Source organism: Bubalus bubalis, chromosome 4 (genome assembly GCF_019923935.1).
Source record: "Bubalus bubalis isolate 160015118507 breed Murrah chromosome 4, NDDB_SH_1, whole genome shotgun sequence".
Taxonomy (NCBI): Eukaryota; Metazoa; Chordata; class Mammalia; order Artiodactyla; family Bovidae; genus Bubalus; species Bubalus bubalis.
In genome coordinates, this window is record NC_059160.1 from 10,903,694 (window position 1) to 10,928,317 (window position 24,624).

General features: G+C 51.2%; 1 protein-coding gene across 7 annotated transcripts in view; it reads right to left on the bottom strand.

Annotated features, from left to right (window-relative positions):
* Window positions 1-691: 691 nt before the first annotated feature.
* Window positions 692-24,624, bottom strand: part of LOC102406873 (cat eye syndrome critical region protein 2) — a 117,904-nt gene continuing 93,971 nt past the window's right edge. For all 7 annotated transcript variants that reach the window (XM_044940902.2, XM_044940904.2, XM_044940906.2 and 4 more), the window contains 11 exons: window positions 17,436-17,589; window positions 13,349-13,478; window positions 13,034-13,071; window positions 12,856-12,947; window positions 12,542-12,668; window positions 11,718-12,007; window positions 11,130-11,258; window positions 10,185-11,013; window positions 5,765-7,115; window positions 4,513-4,624; window positions 692-4,046 (listed from right to left, as the gene is read on the bottom strand). In XM_044940902.2, coding sequence (XP_044796837.1) covers window positions 4,041-4,046; window positions 4,513-4,624; window positions 5,765-7,115; window positions 10,185-11,013; window positions 11,130-11,258; window positions 11,718-12,007; window positions 12,542-12,668; window positions 12,856-12,947; window positions 13,034-13,071; window positions 13,349-13,478; window positions 17,436-17,589 — 3,258 coding nt within the window. In that variant the 3' untranslated portion in view covers window positions 692-4,040. The remainder of the gene's footprint in view (window positions 4,047-4,512; window positions 4,625-5,764; window positions 7,116-10,184; window positions 11,014-11,129; window positions 11,259-11,717; window positions 12,008-12,541; window positions 12,669-12,855; window positions 12,948-13,033; window positions 13,072-13,348; window positions 13,479-17,435; window positions 17,590-24,624) is intronic.

Here is a 24,624-nt window from a genome sequence, read left to right on the forward strand (position 1 = left end):
TAAATGACTGATGTAGAACTTTAGAGGAAAGTGTGGGGGACTGACGACACTGTGAGCATGGCAGGAATGCAGTCTCACGACTGCAGCCAACTCAGCGACAACATACCAAGGGGGACAACGTGACCACACACACCCGCGGGCCACAGGGTCACGGCCCAGGAAGCAAGAGATCACTGATGAGGCCCATGGTTTAAGGATAAGGCTGGCCAGCAATCTCCAGTGTCTTAACGGCTTACAGCCACCTGATAAGAAGGTGGCCAATTCCTCCTCCCCCACCCCCAACAACAAAAACCCTCCCAGAGCACGCTGCCGTTCACAGGGCTTCACCCTGCTGGAGCTGCCCACTGCCCTCCCGGCCCCAGCAGCATGTTACCTACGCGCCCCAGTGCGGGTGTCGGGAAGGTGGGGTTCGTGCCCGGGCCTGGGCGGTGAGGGCGTCCCTGGGGCCCCACACGCCTGGCTAGGCAGTGTGTACAATCCCCACGCTGCTGAGGCCTGCCAGCTAGCGGTTCTCCATGGAGCACCCCCGCTCCCCACAATCCACACGGGGCCTTCAGTGACTGAGTGGGCCAAGGGGGCCACCTCTCTGGGCAGCGGCACTGGGCCTCAAACCTCTGTCCTGGTGGGACTTTGCCTCGACGATAAAAGACGACAGTGACATGGGACACACACAACTCACACATCACCCTGCTCTTTTAAGAATGTACTTTATACAAAATAACCAATTCATATGGAAATAAATCTACAGACCTCCAAGGATCAAAAAGATTTTTAAACAGTTGTTTTAAAAAATTATCCAACACACAGTATAGAACTAAGTACTGAGGTAACTGTGGCTCTCAGTGAAACGGGATCAGCAGACCAGACAAAATATACACAATATAAAAATAAATAGCATTCCCCTTCCCAGTACTGGCCAGGATCACGCACAGGAATCTGCAGCAGGAGAGTGGGCGTGGGCCCAGCTGGGGGCAGCGTTCAGTGCCTCACTCCCAGGCCCACCACCCTCTCCAAACACACAGGACACTCAGCTGGTTAAGAGGCTTTTCCACATCAGCCGCAAGGGCTCAGCAAGGGAGAGACCAGGCGGCGATGCCGCTGACCATCTGCTTGGCCAGGGCCCATGAAGCACAGGAGGATGGAGCAGCTGGAGGTCAGGCTCGCACCCGCCTCACATGAGGACACAGCAGGGAAGGCCCAGCGCCCCAGGGAGAGTCCAGACCCAGAACAGGAGGAACCAAGTCTCAGTTGAGGGCCAGCCCCTGGAAGGGGAACCCGCACCCAAGGGGCGGAGGCTGAACAGCCTGCCTCCCAGGCGCCCCACTCTCCTTGGGGGCACCCTGGCCCTTCCCCTGGGCTCTGACTCGCTGGCTGCAGCTGCTCTCCAAGGGTCCCTGCCTTGGGGCTGCTGGCTGAGGGATCCTGGGAGAATCCAAACCAGGACCTGAGAGCCGTGTGTGTGGCTGAGATGGAAACTTTCAAAAAGCGAGAAAACCCTGAGCCCACGCGGCCCACTCCTGGAACTGGCAGGAACCGGCACAAGTCACAAGGATGCTCCCGGGGTCTAGGGGCCAAGCTGGCCGGGGGCTGAAGGCACTCAGTCCACACGAAAGGCAGCCTTCTGAGAGTCACCCGGCCCCGCCCAGGGAGGACGCCCTGCTGACCCCAGTGAGGCAGATGGGCACGGCAGCACTAGTCTCACTGAAAGCGGGACAAGAAAAGGTTCTGAACAGGAGTCCACGCGGCTGTTGCCACTCGGCCTCCACCTGTCTTCAGCCTAGTAAGTTTTAGCCAACAGCTCTTCTTACAAGAGGGGAAAAACTCAAGGCCAGAAACATTCCATAAGGCTCTTGTTTGCTCTCTGGATCTTTTCTCTCTCCTGGGTCTGGGGAAGACGGTTTCTAACATAACGACTCTAAGGTGAGTGGTGGACAGGAGTCCTCCAGGTCCCTGACAGGTGGCAGCGGTCCCAGGGGAATACCGCCCCAGGACCTCCTCCCAGGCTAGTTCTGGTCGGGAAGAGTGCACGGGCCCTGAACGGGGGTAGCCCTGTGGGGCAACGCAGCACAGAGCCTCACTCCCAACAGGGCTCCCAGTGCCTGGCCTTTCTGCTCACCCCGAAGGGAGGCTCTGGGGCAGCAGGAGATGGGGTCGGGGCTGGGGGGCTGAGCCACCAGAAGGCTGTGCATGGTGGGCAGACGGAATGGGCAGGATTGCCATAGTCCTCCTGGCCCTACCCTGGCCTGGTTCCCCTCAAGGCAAGGGTGCCCGAGGCCTTGCACCCAAGCAGGCTCTGGACTGGGAACAGAGGCAGGGGCCACGGTCTCCCCTCCCAGCTGGTGTATAGACACACATGGAGGCTGAGTGTGCCAAGCATGTTCCCTCACTGCTAGAGAGCAAAGCTGGATCTGTCCACGACCCTTCCCCATCCTTCCCAAATGCCGATGCTGATGTCCCCACCTTGAACGACATCACGCCCGTGACAGGGCTCCAACAAGAACCAGAATCCAATGAGAACACAGCCCCCAAACTTGCCCCACTTGAAAGCATGCCAAATTTAAAGTTTAAATAAGTCTGTTAAAAAAAAAAATCATGTTTCTGAGCATGTCTGGAAGGCACCTGCGTTCCTAGCACTCCCCCTGCCTGAGCGCAGCATCTGGGTGTCTGGAGCTGGCGTTGGTCTCCGCGGGGACTCTACTACTGAAGCGCGGGTCTGCTCCAGCTTCAGCAAGGACGCTGGGGCTGGATGGAAGGTTCTCTTGGCCCCTCACACAGCTGAATTTATAAGAACAAGCGCAGATCAACCAACCAATGTTTCCTGCAAGCTTTTCTACTATCTCAAAGGCATGCTTAGAAGTACGCTATTTTTACAAAGACCTGTGACTTCAAGGTATCTCCCACTTCAGTTGCTTCCTCCTTTGCTTTTGTGGGATATTCAAAAGCTTAAAACAGGAGTCCTAACTTTGGTGGCATCTCAGCTAAACTCAAAGAATGCTAAACAGGGAGAATCCAGTGTCGCTTGCTTCTAAAACCATAATAAAGTAACTGAATACTGTAAAACTGTTTCCTATCACAGACAAGTGACTTCAAGAACTTGTTCTCGACAGCTATTTTAAATCACCACGACGTATTTTACTATATTCACATAAAATGGATAAAAACTATATATACTGAAATATTCCTAAATTCAAGCTGTAAATCTATAGGATACATTTTTCCTATTAAAAACTGTGCAGCTTCTTTATTGACACTAAGCATATACAAACCTGAGTAGTCACTGCCACAAACTGTGATTTGTGCAGGAAGCTTGTGACGCCTTCCAGACCACAGTCCCGGCAGGTCTGGACGGGATGCGCCACCGCACCTTCCAACGAGCAAATGCTCCTGATACTGGTTTACACCTATCTGGCAGGCAGCTGGCCAGCCAGGAGGGGCACTGCTATCTCGGACCATGACCTGGGTGCCAGGCAAGGGGGGAGCGCCAGGCGAGGCAGCTGCCCGAGGGGAAGAGCCGTCAGAGGAACAGCAGCGGCTAGGTGTGCCCCTCCTGCAGCCCCCCAAGAGTGAGTGGGAAAGGGCTGTAAACACAGGGGGTCAGCAGGGCTGCGGGCCCACCGGCCAGACTCTATCCCCATCACCCGCCCTCCCCGCTGTATGTACAATACATTCACCACTGACAGAAATCATCATAAAGGCAACATGAAAACTCTGTAAACTGGACCCAGCTCCAAACACACCCACACAAGAGTTCTGTCCCCAGACGGCTACCGGAGTGCAGCTGCATGACAGCCCACCAGCACCGCCCCCGGTCAGGATGGTCTTCCCTGAACAAGTGTCCAGGGCCTGCAGAAACCACCGGAGTCCAGCCTGTCTGGTCCCCACTTTCGCCCAGGACTTTGCGAGCGCATGAGTCGTGAGGAGGGGCATCCAGGCTTCAGGCCACACACGACGTGATGCTGGTGACAGGAGAGGCGGGTGGGACCGGGCCCCATTCTCCACTTGCAGCTCTCTGTTTCCCTGGGGCTTGTCTCCTCCTGGGACTAGCTCTGAGAGAAGCAAAATACAGACAGTTTCAGCGAAACTGATACATGTTAACTGTTAAAAACAACAAAGCCAAGGAGCCACACACCCTCTTCCCATCTAGGAAAATGACCCCATGTTGCTTTGTTGGGCAGTCCCGCAGGTGTGGTTTCTGAGTCCTGGACCCTGACTCAGTCCAGTGGCCAAGGACTGTTGCCTCCAGGGAGACCAGCGGTGGGGGTGGGGGACCCCGACTCTTCCAGACGAGACAGACAAGGAGTCACACTACAGGAGCCAGTCTGGGGAAGGAAATCTAACCCATCTCAGAGCTGGTGCCTGGGACAGGAATAAGGGGCTGAGGGGCGGGAGGGAGCTGCTCCCGAGGCCCTCTGGCCCCACGGCCCCCAGGACACAACGCCTTTCCAGACACAGCCCCTGGAGCCACAGCTGCCCAGGACCACACAGACAGCTCTCGCTGTCCACCATTCTGACCTGATCGAGTGGAAGCGTTGGTGGCTTCTGGGGGGGCAGCTCCTCCTGCGATGCCGCTGGTGCCGGCGTCTTTGGGAACGAGGGCCGGGACTGGACCGAGGGCCCCTGCAGTCTAGAGACACGAGGAAGGAACGGTCAGGAATGCATGTGATGTTCTCAGTACAAAGGAAAAGGCGCATAGCCCCACCTGGACCAACTGGGCGAGTGACCCTGACCCAGGGGCTGCCACGTGAGGCAGGAAAGACACGGCTGATGCCACCTGCACAGTGCTCCTGACAAAGGTGTTCACTCTGACTCTTGAATATGAGGGAACAATGAGAAGAAGCCAGAGCCTGGGGCGCTCTGTCTTTGAAAAACAAAGAATGCAAAGCCAATGTTGTAAATTACTGAGCAGGCACAGCATCCAAATGTAGAGCCATGAAATGTGACTGGATCCTGAACGGGGAAAAATCAGAGCAAAACAGAGAGAGAAACAGCTACAAGGATGCTTCGGAGACAACTGGAGATATCAGACAGTGTCTCCATCAGACCACTACCACCACTTCCCTGGCCAGGGTAGGGGCTGGGCTGCACCAGGAGGATGCCCTCGGCTAGGAGACACACCAAAGGCTCAGAAGAGAAGGCAAAGGACGGACAGGAAACGTGCCAGATATTCAGAGAGGGGTGAGCACACGCAGAGGGAAGGCCCTCAAGCCAGGCACTGGGGGCTAGGACGACCCAGGGGGGCACTCGGGTTCTCACTGGGGCTGAGGGGACCAGGGGGGCACTCGGATTCTCAGGGTGGTCTGTGCTGCTTTATGATGGGGCTTCCCAACCTTGACCTGGAGACTCCCTGGATCTCAGGTCGCCTCGCTGGCCTCAAGACACACTGAGTTTTCATTCAGTATCAGTAGAGAAATGAATGGTGAGGGGTGAGACCAGGATACCACCGTGACTACCCACCCAGATCTGAGACCCCCTCTCCCTGGCAAAAGTCTGCCCACAGCCCCTGAACTCTGGCCATTAGGTGTCCAAAACCTAACCCAACAGCACTGAAATGCCAATTCACTTTCACAAAGAAAAAAAGACCACACACAAAACTGGGTTCTAACGCCAGTGCTTTCCCAGGAAGCCCCGAGCACACAGCCCACACACTCCTCCCAGGCCCAGACTACCCAAGTCGGTCTTTCATTCCCAAGCTCGCTTCTCTTTGGGAGACTAGCATCTACCCTGCTCCTGCCCGTAGAAAAAAGGCACGCAGCTGCAGCCTTACCCGGACGGTCTGTACATCTCCTGGAAGGATGCCCTCGCCCCACTTCCGGGGCCCATCTGCTCCATCATCACGGCCTGGAAGTGGCCCAGGCCCTCCTCAGGGTAACGGTAGAGGGGGCACTCTGGGGACAGGCCGTTGGGCTGGGCCGCCACTGGGCGGTGAGGCGGGTGAGTAGCCGAGGGGGAGGCGTAAGCCCTGGGCTGGAAATGCGTGGCTGGCCGCTGTGGGGGGTAAGGCGGCCCGGCGTGCAGCATCACTGCGTGTGGGGGGAAGGCGGGTGAACCGAAAGCCATGCCTGGGCCCAGCGGGGCTGGGGGCGCGCCGTAGAGACACTCGCTGGCCGACAAGGAGCCCTGCCGCCTGGCAGCCGCGTTGTGGTTATCCAAGTCCAGGAACTCTTTGGGGCTCTCTGGCTGCTCCACAGACTCATCCTGCTTGCCCTCGGGGCTGGGGTTCTGCCCCTCGGCCATCTTGGCAGCAACGGCGTCCACCCGCGTGGGCGAAGTTAAGGCAGCGCCCAGAGCCTCCACCGCGTCCACCCGCGCGGGGGGCGTTAAGGCAGCACTTAGCACCTCGCAGCCCTGCAGCCCCGTCACAGCGCTCTTGTCGGGGAAGAGGGGCCTGGCAGGGGTGGGCTGAGCTGGGGGGGGGCCGCTCAGGCTTACAGGGGCTGCGAGGTGTCTTGGCCAGTCTGAGAAGCCCTGTGGACACGAGTAGTAAGGAGTCCGCGGGTAGTGGTGGTAGGAAGGCTGCGGTGGTGGCTGATAGGGATACCGCATGCCCTGGTGGGGGCGGTACCGAGGGAAGACTCCAGAATGAGGGTCATGAGACTGAAATGCCCGAGGGGGAAAGGGTGGAGGGTGCGGGGCTGGAGGCTTGCCCCCCATCACAGGACCCACAGGCTGCAGGCCTGGGCCTACATGGTACCGTGTGGCGGAGCTGGGGAACTCCAAGCCGGGCGTGTACAGAGGGGAACACGCGGGCTCTGCAGGGGGCCCAGCCTCGGGTGGCGCCCTGCTCTTGCCCTCAGACCCACATGGGGAGGCTTCTACTCGCAGTCCGTTTTCAGGCAGCGGCCCCAGGTCTGCCAGGGTGCATGCCTGGGCGGGTGGGCTGGCGAAGCCACTCCCTGAGAGCCAGGCAGACCTGACCGTGCTCGCTGGGCAGCCGTCCCCAGGTTCCGAGGACTCCGGCCTGAGCTCTGGGCCCTCTGGGCCCCTTCCTTGGGGTGAGCTCCGCCTGGCAAAGTCGGCCTGCAGAGGGGGCGCAGGGTGAGGTAGCTGCTTGAGGAACGCCCCCTCTGAAGCACCGACACTCGCTGGTCTCTCCTCCAGCCCAGGCAAGGGATCCGCTGCAAGGAAAGCAGAGACAAAGTCGCACTTGGCGAGCTGAAACCCCAGCACACGACGGGAACAGGCGGTCAAAATGATGACAACGTGCCCCCCACCCCGCCCACCACTGGACGAGCAAGGGGCTGTGATCTGTGTGCAGGCTGGCTGGGAGGCATCGCCTTGACAGTGAGGAGGAGGGACCAGGACGCTGGTCTGAGGGACTGAGGACGCTGGGAAGGCCGGATCCCGACAGCATCCTGCAGGCAGGAGACCCACCCAGGGGAGCACAAACAGGACTAGATGAATATTTGCTAAATGAATGACAACACCCGCCGTGCCTGGGCTTCCTGAAAATAAGACATGGACAGTGTATAACACTCAAAGGGCATCTTCAAGGAATTACAGAAATTTAATAAACAATCATTAACCTACTGAACTCAAATGCTTAATTACAGACTCAGAATTCTTTACCTTGCTATTGTTTTGGGCCATAAATGCATCTTATTATTATGATCTCTCAGGGAGGGCAGAGTTGTTGCCCAAGGGTATCAAAATAGGATTCTGGTCAGAGCTTACAGACAAGATCAAGAATTCAGACCTTTACGATCAACTAGAACTGCTGGCTCCTGAAAAACTAACACTGGCTTTAAAGATCACAAGTACAAGCTGCACAAGAATGATGAAAAGGTGCACTTTTCATCATTCAGTCAACAAAAAACATGCCAACGCCTAACAACAGACACGGAAATAAACGCAAAACCCCTTAAAGACATGACACCACAAAACTCCTGCAAGAAAACAGGCAAAACGTTCTCTGACATAAACTGTCATAGGCCAGTCTTCCAAGGCAGTAGAAATTAAAGCAAAAATAAAAAAGTGGGACCTAATTAAACTTGCAAGCTTTTGTACAACAAAGGAAACCATAAACGAAATGGAAAGACTATCTACGGACTGGTAGAACATAGCTGCGAAGGGTGAGACCAGCAAGGACTTAATCTCCAAAATATACAAGCAGCTCATACAGCTCAACCAAAAAACAAACCCAATCAAAACCTGGGCAGAAGACCTAAACACACGTTTCTTCAATTAAGACACACAGATAGCCAAGAGGCCAAGATAAAAAGATGTTCATCATCACTGAACTAGAGAAATGCAAATTTAAACCACAATGAGGTACCAACTCACACCAGTCAGAATGGACGCCACTAAAAAGTCTACAAATAATCAACAGTGGAGAGGGTATGAAGAAAGAGAACCCTCTTACCTGTTGGTGGGAATATAAATTGGTACAGACGCTATGGAGAAAAGCATGGAGGTCCCTTAAAAAACTAAACACAGTTAACGTATGCTCCTACAATCCCACTCCTGCGCAGGTATTTGCAGAAAGTAAGTGTTAGTCACGCAGTCGTGCCCGATTCTTTGAGACCCCATGGACTGTAGCCCACCAGGCTCCTCTCTCCATGAGATTTTCCAGGCAAGGATACTGGAGTGGGTTGCCAATTCCTTCTCTAGGGGATCTTCCCAACCCAGGGATCAAACCTGGGTCTCCTACACTGCAGGCAGATTCTTTACCACCTGAGCTACAAGGGAAGCCCTTTGTAGAAAACCATAATTCAAAAAGATACACGCACCCCGATGTTCACTGCAGCACTATTTACAAGAGCCAGGACATGGAAACAACCTAGATGCCTATCAACAGAGGAGCGCATAAAGACGTGGTGCGTATATACTGTGGTGGTACTCGGTCATAAAAAAGAATAAATAATGCCATTTGCAACAATATGGATAGACCTAGAGATTACATACTAAATGAAGTAAATCGGAAAGAGATACATGTATGGTATCACTTACATGCGGGACTTAAAATATGACACAAAAGAAGTTATCTATGAAACAGAGACAGACTCGCAGACAGAGCGAGCACACTTGTGACTCAAGAGGAGGGTGGGCAGGACAGCGAGGGACAGGGAGACTGGGGTTGGCAGAGACAGACTACCATATGCAGAGTGGAGAAACAAGGTCTGACTTCAGCACAGAGAAATAACATTCAATATCCTGCGACAAACCATGATGGAAAAGAATACGGAAAAGAATGTGTATGTGTATAACTATCACTCTGCTGTACAGCAGATACTAATTAGCACAACACTGTACATCAGCTATACATCATTAAGAAAAAACAGAAGGCAAACGAAACAACACAAACATCATGGCAACTAAGCTAACAGACTGCTCCTGAGACTCTCGCTCCACAGCTCCGATTCCAGTCACGTCTGCAATCAAGCCCGCAAAGTCGTGCTGCAGGCGGCACTCAGAGTCAGCCTCCCTCCAAGCAATCACCTGAAGGGAGTCTGCGCTCCTGGCCCTCCACCCAGTTGACAAGGAACCACATCACTCTGTAGATGCCCAGGTGCCACAGCTCCCACACAGACACATGCTAGATGTCCGTCCTCAACCAGCCTGAGTCACACCGAGGAGGCCCTCCACCCTTCTCTTGCACTTATTACTCTTGTCGACGGCACTTCTAGAACCCTCTTGACGGCGCGCCCATCTCACTACTGCTCCCCACCCCCAGTGCGCACAGATGCGGGCCCACTGAGAAAGGCATGCAGAGAACTGGGCCAGGAGTAAAGCCCTGAGAACATGTTCCCCGAGGGTCACTTCAGGACAGTCCTTTTCAAGTGAGGCTGGGCGACGCAGAGCTTGCACACACAGATGCCAGGTCCGTTGTGTTGGGTTTGAATCAGTCTCCCCACTTAAGAGCTGAATGAAGGCAAATAACCACCTTCGTGCCCTGGAGCTTCCATCCATACAAACAAGAATACTAGTCAAAGTTCCCTCAAAGCTTATTCTGAGAGTGAAATGAGCACGGGAAGGCTCAGCACGAGTGGAGACAGAGCAAGAATGCAGCTGTGCAGCACGGTTACCGCAAATCCTCGGACCACGGCGGGCTCAATCCAGAGATATGCAAGTGAAAGGGACCAGAGGCCAGTTGACCCTTTGTTTCCTAGTCTGCATAAAAGGATGGGTCACTAATTAACAGGGCAGATGTGGGGGAAGGCAGGGAGGAGCACGCATGCACACATTACCTTGGCCGTTCTCAGGCTCCTGCACGTCACTGCTGTCCTGTGTCCTCCCAGGGTCCCCTGAGGCAGGCTTGGGGGTCACCAGGCCCATGGGTGGGAAAGGGCCAGGCAGGCGGGGCGGTGCAGGCTGGCGGGGGTGGTAAGGCACGCCTGGCGGGCATCCACGGGAGGAGAGCTGCTGCATGGCCAGCATCTCGGGGCTGTCCAGCATGGAGTCCCCACCCTGCACGCCCCGCAGGGCTGGGGCCGGAGCTCCAAACAGAGAACCCAGTGCTGGGGCTGCAGGGGGCTGGAGCCGCTGTGCACCAGGTTTACATGGGGGGTGCAGGTACCCTGAAGGAGGAACGCTGTGAGGTAGGAAGCCGGATTGTTCTGTCCACTGGTTTGGGGGGAGGGGAGGTCTCATCAGTCGGGAATCCATCATGTGACCCAAAGGGCGGGGCTGGTGAGAAGGTCCTGGCCCTACGGGGGGCTTCTCGTCTGGCCCCAAGGGTCCTGGGTTTGCGGCACCGTGGCTCCCGTTCCAGACCGCAGAGTGCACTCGGCTCAGGTACTTGTAGGGTCGGTACATGTGGCCGGGAGGGACTTCTGGGCTCTCGGGGAAGTCTGGGGGTCGGGCTGGAGCACCCCCGTGCCTGGGAGGAAGGAGCCCTGGCTGGAAATGAGTCGGGGGATACACGCGCCCATCCTGGCTGGGGCCGCTCATCTGACCGAGCGGCAAGGGTCCAGGTCGAGAGCCCATGTCAGCAAGGGAGGCCAGCCCTCCGCAGGCCAGCTTCTCATCAGGGGGGCCACACCCGGGGCCTCGGTGGTGGTTAATTCCAGCTGGAGGCTGGCAACAGAAAAAGGGAAGCTGTGTTAACCCCGTGGTTATTCAATTTACCCTGGGGAGCGACGGGATTTCTGGAACACACCTCTGCACCTGCACGCGCTGGGCAGTCTGCTTACCTGCACCGCCAGAGGCGGGGGCTGCAGGCCAGGCCCACGGGCGGGCGGGCCCGGGGCTCCAGAGGAGACACTGACTGCAGCAGGATCCGACCCCCGGAGAGGACAAAACGCTCCCTGTCCTGCTGGCCTCTGGAGGGCACGGGGTAGAGGCAGGGAGGAGGAGGAGAGAGCACACCCTTCACGTCCTGAAGACCAGGCTCCGGCTCGTGGAGGAGCCCCACTGCCCCGGCCGACAGAAGGCGGGGCAGGGGCTTCCATCCCCACCCTCAGAGCCCCTCCCCCCTGCTCCCCAGGAGAGGTGCACTTATGTACTGGATGTTCCCCATTCTTTGACTTACAAGGAGTGAGATGTTAATTCAAATTTTTGCCCCACTGAGAAGGTGTAGTTCAAATGATTAACAAAAAGGATTTAAGACAGATGAAGACTAAATGAAGATGGAGGAGAACTTCACACCCGCCCAGTCCCTAAATCAGAAGAAACCACTACGGGATGAAGTTGATCCTCGCTGGCTAGCTTGAGAAGAGAAGCTGGCCGGATCCACCGAGACACAGGGGCCCAGAGAGGCAGCTGCTGTTTGAGGCACCCACCTGGCCAGGGGGCTGAACGGAGCTGCTCTGACTGGCCCCAGAGGCAGTGGCACGGCGGCCCAGGGGCAGCGCCTTCCCTCCGTTCTCCGCGGGCTGCCTCCGGCCCGCTGCCTCCGAGTCCCGGGAGCGGGTGCACACGTGGCCCCTCGCGCCCCGCCCCCGCCTCTTCTCCCGCCTCTCCTCCTCCCGCATCCACGGCTCCTCGTCTGTGTCCCCGTCCTCCCCAGGAAAATGCTTCAGCATCGCACGGTGGAAGCACCTTTCCAGGTTGTCCGACATCTTGGTGTACTCTGTGGGGGACAGAGGTCTGAGCCCCCACCCCGGGCAGGCCCCCAGACCACCTCCCCCCAGTCAACTGCGAGTCTGCCAGGCTTCCGTGCCTCCTGCCTTCTAGGGCTACAGACATGACATGGGACACAATTTATGGCCTAAGAAACTGTCCAGCCTGTGCGGCTGGCACAGTGGCCCCTGGACCCCAAACCGGTAAAAATTTAATTCTTCAATGCCAAACTGCAGAAACATTCAGTACAATCACTGAACCTCCAAGCTTCAGCACCTGCAGCGACACCGGCTGCGTCGTCCAAGGTCTGCCCTGTGACTCTAAGACGGTGGGTGAGCAGGCCCAGGACGAAACCGGGACCAGCAGCCGCCACGCCTCTGGCTGTGGAGGACGACAGAGCCGGGCACGGCCCAGCCCATGGCTTCAACACACCCTCTCTTCACGGTCCTGAGAAAGGGCTGAACCTGGAGACTGGAAAGGCCTGTTTTTCTTGGTTCTGCTGCTGCAGCAGGCTAGAGCCACAGCACCCCTCTCCTCCACTCACCGCTGCTCTCCCCATTGTATTTTCGACAATTCCTGAACATAGTCTTCATGTCGTTCACAAACTCCTCCTTGGTACAGTATGAACCTCCATTCAGTTTCTTCTCCATGCTTGAAATATCCATGGGGACCTACAACAGGCCACACTCGTTACTATCCATCGGAGGAACAGTGCTTCATAGTCCCCACACCACTAGGAGCTGTTTGAAAGCCTGGGAAGCACCCAGCGCCCAGCCCTGAGGAGAGCCAGCTGATTACACAACAACACAACCACAGAGGCACAAGCTACAGTCGTACAGCTGACAAGGCTTCCTCTACCTTAATGATCTGGTAGTAGTTAGGGGCATACGATTCATCCACTGGTTCCAAAAAGGGCCAGGAATCCTTGTGAGCCTTCACCACGTCCAGAACTGAGGGGCCAAAGAGAAGAGGAGGGTCAGCACACACACCTGGGAACAGACTCGGTGGAACACAGGAGTGGAGCATGGGAACTGACCTTTGTACATGGCGGTGAAGTCATCATCTAGCTCGAAGCTGTGAATCAGAGAGTGAGAAATCAGCAGCGATGGAGACCCCCTTCTCTCCCCAGCGCCCTGGATTCAACCTGACACACAGCTCTCCAGACCAAGACTTGGAACAGTCCCCAGGAAACCTCTGTAAACCTCTGCTAAGGTAAGTCTGTAACACTGACGACCTCCAGAAAACACAAGGGAGTGAGGGTCGGCACACTCACCCCCTCCCTCGTCTACAAAATGACAGCTGGCCCAACCCCACACCAGGCAGCTGAGGGCTAGGGGCACTCTGCACTCACGGGTCTCTCGTCCTCTTCTCGGCCCGAGGCGGGGACTGGGGGTCCAGGTGGGACAGCTGGGGGGGCAGCGCCTTCCCCTGGGCCAGCAGCCAGGCCCGTTCCTCCCTGAGCCGTCGCCTCTTGGCTCGATCTGCAAGAACACAGAGCAGAGGCGCGTCAGGACTCCACAAGGGAGACACGTGCTCGACTGCGCCCTCTGCCGACCTCTCTGTGCTGACAGGATGGTGCTCGAGTGAGAAGGCTTTAAGGGACTTCTGTCCTGAGGTCACAGAGAGGGGGTCAGGGAGGCAAGTGGGCCCTGGTGGGTTGAGGAAGGAGAAAGAGAGAAGGGAAGCAGAGGGCCGACAGACAGTCACCCGCACTGACCACCTCAAGCCCTTTCTATGTTGCCCACACAAAGACAGTATCTCCTGTTTAGGACCAGACCTCAGTCCAAACACACCAGGACTGTGCAAGGCCCCTGAAGCGCCCGCACTGGTTATCCTCACTCTGTGCCCGCTCCACGCCCCCACCTCCGGCACAGCTGTCTGACCCCATCCACACTGGTGCAGGAGGTGCCAGGGAAGTGAAGAGGCCAGCGGGACAGCCCAGGAGCTGGAAGGGGAGGCCTTCCCTGGCTCCCAGACATGGCCACGAGAAACACACTTGCCATGCACTGCTGGCCTGCTGGCAGTGGGGAAGGAAGAAGCAAGGACTCAGGGCACCACCAGAAGGCAAGACACATGACGGAGGGATAGGTGGGAAGGTGCCCGGTGGGAGCAGACACGGCCCACAGACGCCCACTCTCACCAAGCTCCCTCTGCTCAAATGTCATGCCCGTGTATAAATAAACTTGTATGTGTAAGAGAATCTATACCTGCTTTAATTATCAGTGACATTTTGCTATCAACAACTTTTACTAAAATTGGTTTCTAAAAAAGAGAACGATTTCAAGCCTAAAGAAAAGTAAAGTAAAACTAAATTAATGAACATCCATGTATCAAACTGTTAAACATTCAGTTCACTTCAGTCGCTCAGTTGTGTCCAACTCTTTGCGACCCCATGAATCGCAGCACACCAGGCCTCCCTGTCCATTACCAACTCCTGGAGTTCACTCAGACTCACGTCCATCGAGTCGGTGATGCCATCCAGCCATCTCATCCTCTGTCGTCCCCTTCTCCTCCTGCCCCCAATCCCCCCCAGCATCAGAGTCTTTTCCAATGAGTCAACTCTTCGCATGAGGTGGCCAAAGTACCGGAGTTTCAGCTTTAGCATCATTCCTTCCAAAGAAATCCCAGGACTGATCTCCTTTAGAATGGACTGGTTGGATCTCCTTGCAGTCCAAGGGACTCTCAAGAGTCTTCTCCAACATCACAGTTCAAAAGCATCAATTCTTCGGCACTCAGCTTTCTTCACAGTCCAACTCTCACATCCATATATGACCACTGGAAAAACCATAGCCTTGACTAGATGGACCTTTGTTGGCAAAGTAATGTTAAACATTAGGCGTCATGAACTCAGTTCAGGATTTCACAACTAGCAATCAGTCAACCGATTCTTCACATCATCAGAATTACTGTCTGGACACACACCTCCCCAGGCTCGGGCAAGCCCTGGGGACCACAGGTGGAGGCAGCGTCAGTGCCCCTCCACGGCTCCAGATACTCCTTCACAAGTGATGCCACCACCTCACTCACTCCCATATTGTGACGTGATGAGTGTAACGTGGAATTCTGATGTTTCTGTTTGCCTGTTCCAGACAGGACTGACCTAATATTTACTACTTGTCAACATGTGGCCAAAAAGTTCCCTTGATTTTTAAGTAAGACAGATAAAAAACAACAAAAACAGTAAGAACAACAAACTGGTTCCAAATAGGAAACGGAGTACGGCAAGGCTGCATATTGTCACCCTGCTTATTTAACTTATATGCAGAGTACATCAAGAGAAACACTGGGCTGGAGGAAACACAAGCTGGAATCAAGATTGCCGGGAGAAATATCAATAACCTCAGATATGCAGATGACATCACCCTTATGGCACAAAGTGAAGAGGAACTATAAATCCTCTTGATGAAGGTGAAAGAGGAGAGTGAAAAAGTTGGCTTAAAGCTCAACATTCAGAAAACGATGATCATGCATCTGGTCTCATCACTTCATGGGAAATAGATGGGGAAACAGTGTCCGACTTTATTTTTCTGGGCTCCAAAATCACTGCAGACGGTGACTGCAGCCATGAAATTAAAAGACGCTTACTCCTTGGAAGGAAAGCTATGACCAACCTAGATAGCATATTCAAAAGCAGAGACATCACTTTGCCAACAAAGGTCCGTCTAGTCAAGGCTATGGTTTTTCCAGTAATCATGTATGGATGTGAGAGTTGGACCGTGAAGAAAGCTGAGTGCCGAAGAATTGATGCTTTTGAACTGTGGTGTTGGAGAAGCCTCAAGAGTCCCTTGGACTGCAAGGAGATCCAACCAGTCCATTCTAAAGGAGATCAGCCCTGGGATTTCTTTGGAAGGAATGATGCTAAAGCTGAAACTCCAGTACTTTGGCCACCTCATGCGAAGAGTTGACTCATTGGAAAAGACTCTGATGCTGGGAGGGATTGGGGGCAGGAGGAGAAGGGGACGACAGAGGATGAGATGGCTGGATGGCATCACCGACTCGATGGACATGAGTTTGAGTGAATTCCAGGAGTTGGTGACGGACAGGGAGGCCTGACGTGCTGCGATTCATGGAGTCGCAAAGAGTCGGACACGACTGAGCAACTAAACTCAACTGAAGACATTTTTCATTTGCACCAAGAATTTTATTGATCAATGTATTCTCCATTTTGTGTCATTATTTTCTGCTATTTTTCAGGCAACTTCATTATTCCCTCTTCCCAAAACTTTATCATTTCGAGCAAAGAACTGTTTCAGGTGCCTTTTACAGCCTTCCAGGGAACCGAAATTTTTTTCCTTTAAGAGAATTTTGTAAAGACCAAAACAAATGGAAACCCAAGGGTGCAATGTCTGGTGAATACGGTGGATGAATCAGAATTTCCCAGCCAAGCTGTAACAGTTTTGCCTGGTCATCAAAGAAACATGCAGCCTTGCCTTATCCTGATGGAAAACTATGAGTTTTCTGTTGACTAATTCTGCATGCTTTTCATCGAGTGCTGCTTTCAGTTGGACTAACTGGGAGCCGTACTTGTTGGAATTAATCATTTGGTTTTCCAGAAGGAGCTCATAACAGAGGACTCCCTTACGACCCCATCATATACACAACATCACCTTCTTTGGATGAAGACCAGCCTTGGTGTAGTGCTGAGACTTCCATTTGGCACTTTTAAATATTTTCTTCTCTGTTCTCACTGTGTTCATCCATTCTTTTCGCCACTTTGGTGCACATCTTTATGACCATTACTTTAACTCTTTATCAAATAAATTACTTTTTCTGAGGTTTTATTCTCCTATTTGGAACATATTCTTCTGTGTCTTCATTTTGCTAGACCCTCTGTGTTGGTTTCTATGCAGCAGATGAACAACCACCTCCCCGTCCTAAAGGCGGAGCCTCACAAAGGAGACCAGCCTTTGTGTTCAGCCCTGCTCAGCTCTGCCATCTCTCAATCCCCTGTGGTGCTTATCCAGACTGTCTGATGGATTTTAGTAAGTCCCAGTAGTTGAGAACATGCAAAGACCTGTCAGTTTCCCTACCTCAGCACCTCGATTCAGGAGGTCAGGGTGAGTAAAACTGTGTGATGGTGCCAAGAGGTGCAAACCCCAGCGACACAACAAGCCAGTCGGGCTGTGAGGCACCGTGTGCTGGACCCAGTCCATGACGCTGTGCTGTGTGTGCGAACGAGTGTATGCAAACAAGTGTGGAACAGGCTACATGAGTGCATTAATGACACTAAGGGTTCTGGAATCACCATCAAGGTCAGGATGGAGGGAGCCTATTATGAATCAGAAGGCAGTAACTAGGGAAGCGAGGGGTCCTCACATGATAAGGCCAGATGCAGCCCAGCCGAGAAGGCGGGAAGGGACCCAGAACGAGGGCAAGGACACTGAGGGGCAGGCCCCGGGGCCCCCGCCCCCACCCCCGGCCCGGCAGAGCACTCCTACCTTCCACGGCCTTGACCCTCTCCTCCAGCTCCCGCTTCCTCTCCTCCTTCAACAGTTGCTCCTGCTCCTTCTTCTGCACCGCGAGAAGGATCTGGCGCTCCTCCTCCTCCTCCCGGCGCTTCTGTTTCTCTAGCCTGCTGAGCACAGGGGTCTCCTGCAAGGGGCCAAGAAGCTCAGTCAACACGTAATAAAGCAAAACCAGGCCTTTGCTCTGAGAGCAGAGTCCACATTTTCTATCCCACACGCAGCATTAGATAGCTGGATGACTTCTGACTTAAATGCAAGTTCATCTTGTCATCTGTGCAATCAATGAATGAGTACAGACACACACTCACAAGACACATTAGGGAATGAACAGGAGGGAGCTGGGACTGATGGTCACGCAACTCGACGTCTCTGGGAGACAACCTTCTGGAGAGGAGGCACCAATCTCCCCTAAGTAGCGAAGAAAGGGGGAGACAGCACAGACAACTTCAGTCATCTGCATGCCTCAGAAACGCCTAACTTCTGTACTTTACTAATCAAGCAATTTTTAAAAAAGGAGGGTTCAATGGGAAGGGCCACCATTTTGCCTTAAGGAATAGAAACGAGATGAAGTGACAGCACAGAAATGCACCGGCCTAAGAAATTCAAGGAACGAAAAGACAACCAGGACCACCACCATCAATTGTTTCTTCAAGTCTTACTCTGGGTGTTTCCAATTGCGCTAGTTCTGAACCATCTGTAGCCCACAAAACTCAAGCTAGGGCTGAAACCATTATGTTCAATTTCTTCCCTGGACTTCTGTGCTGATGCGTAAGGCACAACTTTTCCTTTTTTAAAATTATTACTGAAGAGGTAATAACTGTTACCTGTAATAACAGAGAATGCCTGTAAGATGCACAGATACAGAAAGAGGAATAGGGTGTCTGCAAAGGGAAAACGCACATTACACTAGCAAGAAACATCAATTATTCCAAGTCAGGTGAAACTAAGGCAGGAATACGTTTTTCTTTTCAGTAGAAAGAATATCTAAGAATTTTCTACATGAATACCTTTATTCTGTAGAAATCACACAAGTGGTCTTGACGTGGAGAGAAAGATGATGGCAGACTGCCATCCAAATGCGAAGCGTTAGCCGCTCAGTCGTGTCCGCCTCCTCACGACCCCATGGACTGTAGCCCACCAGGCTCCTCTGTCCATGGGCTTTTCCAGGCAAGAGTGCTAGAATGGATTGCCATGACCTGCTCCAGGGTGTCTTCCTGACCCAGAGATCAAACCCAGGTCTCCTGCACTGCAGGCAGACTCTTTACTGTCTGAGCCACAAGGGAAGGACATACATATGTATGCCATACATACAAAATCATCATTAAACACAGAAACCAATCTAACTGAAGTTTTTTTACTTTTTAATGGTCCTTAAAACGAGTTTCAATTATCGTTTGACTCAGAAATAGAAAGTGCTCTTGCCTAGATAACAGACCTTCTGAAAGTCATTTTTAACTGTTCAAATTCTGAGCCTGGCTTTAAAAGAGCTGGCTAACAAATAAGGTAAAAATCTTTCAGAGTAAAAGAGGAGAGATGAGAATTTTTTAAAACTTAACTACTTTTACTGTACACATGATACTGTAGTCAGCCACCCAAATAGAATTAAACAAAGTTACTTGACTTCTAGATCCTATAATCAGAATGGGTGGTCCACACTGGGTTTGAATGAGCCGGATGCGCTTTCAGAAATAGGGCTGCTGCAGGAATCTCATGGACAAGCCACCCACTGACAGGGAAGCACCTTCCTACCCTCTGCCCCTTCATCCCGCCACAGGTCTCTAATCACACCCACTGTGGCAACATCTGTCCCATGCTGAGAGGTCGTGTGGAGATGCTATTAACAAGGCAAAGCAGACCAAACCTCTCCTCTGCTCAGCTCAACAAGGATCCATGGATGGGGTGGCGGACAGGCAGGGGACAGGTGAACACACGCCTGGCAGGCAGAATTACTTCCTTCAAAAAAAGTGCTGCATTTTCTACACATCAGACCCACTGAAAAAGCAGAGAAAAGCAAGTGCTAACCACACAGTGAGGAGAGCATGAACGTGTCCTCCCCTGCCTGAGGAAGGACACGCTGTGGAGCACAGTCCCTCCTGCCACAGCAAAGACATGTTACAGACGACAAGCGTCTCAGCGACAACAGTAACCTGGTAAACAAACAAGACAGATGCCTCCTGCCCGAAGTCAGTGCAAGGAGAAGAAAAGGCAAAAATAGGTCATCATGCACATCCTAAGACTATATAATTTTTTCCAACACATACAACAGTGTATTATTCTTAATAAGGAAAGATATCTAAAGCAATTAACAGCTGTTGCTGTTCAGTTGCTAAGTCTTGTCTGACTTTGTGACCAGCAAAAAAATGCAACATGAGTACAAAATTCACAGAAGGTAAATAAAACACATCCATGATCCTAAGAAAAAACAAAATAGAATATTCACTCACAGCACTGTAAAAGATGAAAAAGTGGCATGTCTGCAAAGACGTGGTAGCACAGACGGCTCACAGTGCTGGGGCCACAGGTCTTCCAAAGGACAAGCGAGACACATGTCAGGAGCCCTGGGCAGGGCAGTGACACCGTGGGACTTCATCTCACAGTTAGACAGCCGGGCCAAGTGTTTCTGAGTACGTTACAGTCAATAATATTTAAAATAGTGAAAAACTGTAAATATCCTATAGGTTTAAAATGGTAAAATTACATAACTACTATATAGTCATTAAAATTGTTTTTCTGAGGAATATTTAATGAAATATGAAAAGGCTCATGACATTAAATGAAAAACACAGGTCACAAGACGACAGGCAGTATGATCCCAGGTTTCCAATAAATGCACAGAGAAAAGGCCTGAAGCAAACACAAGAAGCTGTAAACAGGGAACCTTGTTACTGTGTCTCCTGCACTTTTTACACTCAGTCTCCCCAGTTCTCTTTAAGAGTGTAGAAATTATTTAGGACACAGAACAACCCACTCCCAAATAAGCCAGGGAAATCATCCAGTATTACATGTTCTACAATGATCTAATTTTTATTAACTTTTTTAATAGAGATCACATAGTAGTGGGAGTAAATTCTAAAATTCAAATGTTAAAAGTACCAAGAGGTTGCTATCATGTATAGATTTTACAGTGAGGCATTAAAATTGACTTTAAATAGATTAAGATATTTTGCTAAAATTGAAACAGGAATTTTTTAATTTTTTTGTAAGAGTATAGCTGATTTACAACGTTGCCTTAGTTTCTGCTGTACAGCAAAGTGAATTAGTTACTGTTGTCGTTTGGTAGTAGCTAAGTCATGTCTGACTCTTTAGGACCCTATGGACTGTAGCCCTCCAAGCTCCTCTGTCCTCCACATCGCCTGAAGTTTGCTAAAATTCATGTCCATTTAGGTGATGACACTATTCCACCATCTCATCCCCTGATGCTTCCTCCTTTCGACCTCAGTCAGTTATACATATGCACATATCCACACTTCAGTCTAGACTCCATTCCTATATAGGTCATTACAAACCACTGAATAGAGTTCCCTGTGCTATACACTAGGTTGCTATTAAATATCTTTTATATATTAAAGCAAAAAATTTAAAACTTAAAATCATAAATGCCAAGGACTGCTGCAAAATCAGAGATGATGCATCATTTAGAAACACACATAAAGACACTGAGGTGAAATTCACACAAAACGAACAACTATGAGTGCACAGCTGAGGGGTGCTCAGCATGCTCACAGCGCCTGGCAACCACTGGTTGACCACAGAGCACCCTCAGCACCGGAGACAAAGCCCTGACCTCCATCCCAGCCACGCCGCACCCTCACGCTCCAGCCCCTGGCGACCATCAAGTGATTCTCTTTCTGTGGATCTATTTATTCTGGACATTTTATACAAAAGGAATTATACAATTTTTTGTCCAGTTCAGTTCAGCTCAGTCACTCAGTCATGTCCAACTCTTTGTGACCCCATGAATCACAGCACGCCAGGCCTCCCTGTCCATCACCAACTCCCGGAGTTCACTCAAACTCACGTCCATCGAGTCGGTGATGCCATCCAGCCATCTCATCCTCCGTCGTCCCCTTCTTCTCCTGCCCCCAATCCCTCCCAGCATCAGGGTCTTTTCCAATGAGTCAACTCTTCACATGAGGTGGTTTGTCTAGTTAGTTGCATCGAAGTTGGACTGGTCATCTATTTCACATATGGTGGATATACGTGTTTCAATGCTATTCTCTCAAATCATCCCAGTAAGTTATTACTTCTTACGTGCTTAGTATAAATATTAATGTATGTAAAATGTATGTAAAATACATTAATATTTATACCAAGCACGTAAGAAGTAATAACTTACTGGGATGATTTGAGAGAATAGCATTGAAACACGTATATCCACCATATGTGAAATAGATGACCAGTCCAACTTCGATGCATGAAACAGGGCACTCAAAGCCGGTGCACTGGGATGACCCAGAGGGATGGGATGGGGAGGGGGTGAAAAGGGGTTTGGGACAGGGGGACACATGTACACCTGTGGCTGATTCATGTCAATGTATGGCAAAAAACACCACAATATTGTAAAGTAATTAGCCTCCAATTAAAATAAATTAATAATAAAAATAATAATAATTTAGTCACCTGATATTAGAGTATTGTAAAAAAAAGCAAACTTTTAAGCTCAATCGCATACAAATAATTCTATTAAAAAATGAGCCAAGGATCTGAACAGACATTTTTCCAAGAAAGACACACAGATGGTTAGCAGACACATGAAAAGAGGCTCAACATCATTAATCATCAGAGAAATGCAAATCAAAACCTCACACCTGTTAGAATGGCCATGATGGGTATCAACAAAATGACAAGAGATGGCAAGTGCTGACAAGGACATGGCAAAAGGGAATTCTTGTGCACCGTTGGTGGGGATGTAAACTGGTACAGACACTATGGAAAAGAGTACAGAGGTTCCTTGAAAAATAAAACACAGAATTTGATCACATGACTCAGCATTTCCATTTCTGCCTATCTTTCCAAAGAAAGTAAAAGCACTAGCCTGAACAGGAATATAACTCCCACAGTCACTGAAGCACAACAGCCAAAACTCAGACGTAACCTAAGTGTCCATCGGTGGATGGAGGAATGGAGAAGAGGCGGCGTATGTACAAGGGTATATTACTCAGTCACAAAAAGGAAAATGCTGCCACGTGTGACTACATGGATGACATGAGGGCATTATGCTAAGTGAGATTAAGTCAGAGAAAAGCAAATACTGTATCAACTCACCTACATGTAGAGTCTAAAAACACTGAACTCAAGATACAGACAACAGACAGGGGTGGGCAAAATGAGTAAAGGCAGTCAGCAGTACAGATATCCATTTATAAAATTAATAACTCCTGGGGATGAGATGGGCTTCCCTGATAGCTCAGAATCCACCTATAATGCAGGAAACCCCGGTTCGATTCCTGGGTCGGGAAGATCCCCTGGAGAAGGGACAGGCTACCTGCTCCAGTATTCTTGTGGCTCAACTGGTAAAGAATCTGCCTGCAATGCAGGAGACACGGGTTCAATCCCTGGGTTGGGAAGATCCCCTGGAGAAGGGAAAAGTGATGAGATGCGCAACATGGTGACCACGGTCAATAATACTGTGTTGTATGTAAACATAGAGTAGATTTTTAAAGTTACTCATCACAAGAAAAAACTCCATGTGAGGAGACAGATATTAACTAGACCGCCTGGTGATCATTTTGCAATGTATGCAATTATCAAATCATTATGTTGTACACTCGAAACTAGCGGTACACACCAATTACACCTCAAACAAAAAAAATGTCTGCAATTCCAAGAGCTCAACAACAACAAAACTCAGAGCAGAGTGCCCACAAAGGCTGAGAACAAGAAGCCAGGTCCAGGACCTACCTGTGTAACATGCTCCTGACCACCCCTGCTCACAGGGGCCCTTCTGTCCATTTTAATCCCTGCCTGTCCCTCAACCTGCCTTCGCCAGGCTCCCCCACCTCAGGTTGCTGGCTGCAAACACTTCTGCTCAGTGAGACACCACTTTGCCTCACACTTCCTATGCCTATTCTCTTTCACTATAATTAATGTTTTATAAATTCAGTAGTTCCTATCTGATGTGAATTCTCAAACAGTATCATTTTATATAAATTGCATCATACACATTTAGGAAAAAACATGTATGAAAAGCACCAAGAGTGTTTTAAATTTCCATGCAACTTTCTAGGCAGTGTGCTATGCCATGGAAGGCACAAGACTTATGACCTGAAGTTACTTGCGGCAGGCAGTCTTTTAAACTGTCAACAGTTTAATTGTTCAAACTTCAATGGTTTAAAGAACCAGTAAAGTTAATAAAAAATATACAGATATATATATATGTTAGTAGCAGTTAAAAAAATATCTTCACTATTTGCACTGCAACATTTTTTCTTCCAAAGGGGGTATGAAACAGAGCTTAGAAATCCTCAACAATACAAACAGAATCTGGCTGAAGCTCAGCGCAGAACTCCCCATCCCCCCACCCCCACCCCCATCAACTCCAGCAGCGTAAGGAGGACCTGAACTCCCTGGCCACAGGTGTGCCCAGAGCTTCCTGACAAAAAAAAAAAAAAGCACTGGAACAGAGTTTCAGAGGTCAGCACAGTGACCCTTTGCTGGTATTTCCCCCGGAGTCATAATCAAGACTTTCTGGGGCAAGAAGACTGGACTCCTGGGAGACCAGAAAACCTGCCAATACAGCTTTAAAGACCTAAAGATTTTTTCGGCTATTTAAACAGAAGCACAAAGCTCATGCCACACCAGAGGCTTTCTTCAACATACTCAGTACTGTAACAGACATCAAGAACCTCTTCAATATCAAGAAGAGCGGAATAAACAAACAACACTGCAAGGAAGAGCCAAAACCTTGAGTGTTTAAAGCTAAGCTTTTGCTGGCAGCCAATGAGGAACCTTCCTGTCTGTCTGTATTCAGGTTACTGTGCAAGCTGAGATGTAAAACAGGACATTTAGGGCTCAGCCCAGGGCAGTGAGCAGAGGTGGGAACGAGCTTTCAAACTGTCCAGGTAGACAGCGGGAGCCCATCCAGGCCAATGAGGCAGAAAACCAGTTGAGAACTATGGCTGGACAGCTGACTGAGGCCACTCCAAAGCCAGGGACCCAAAGG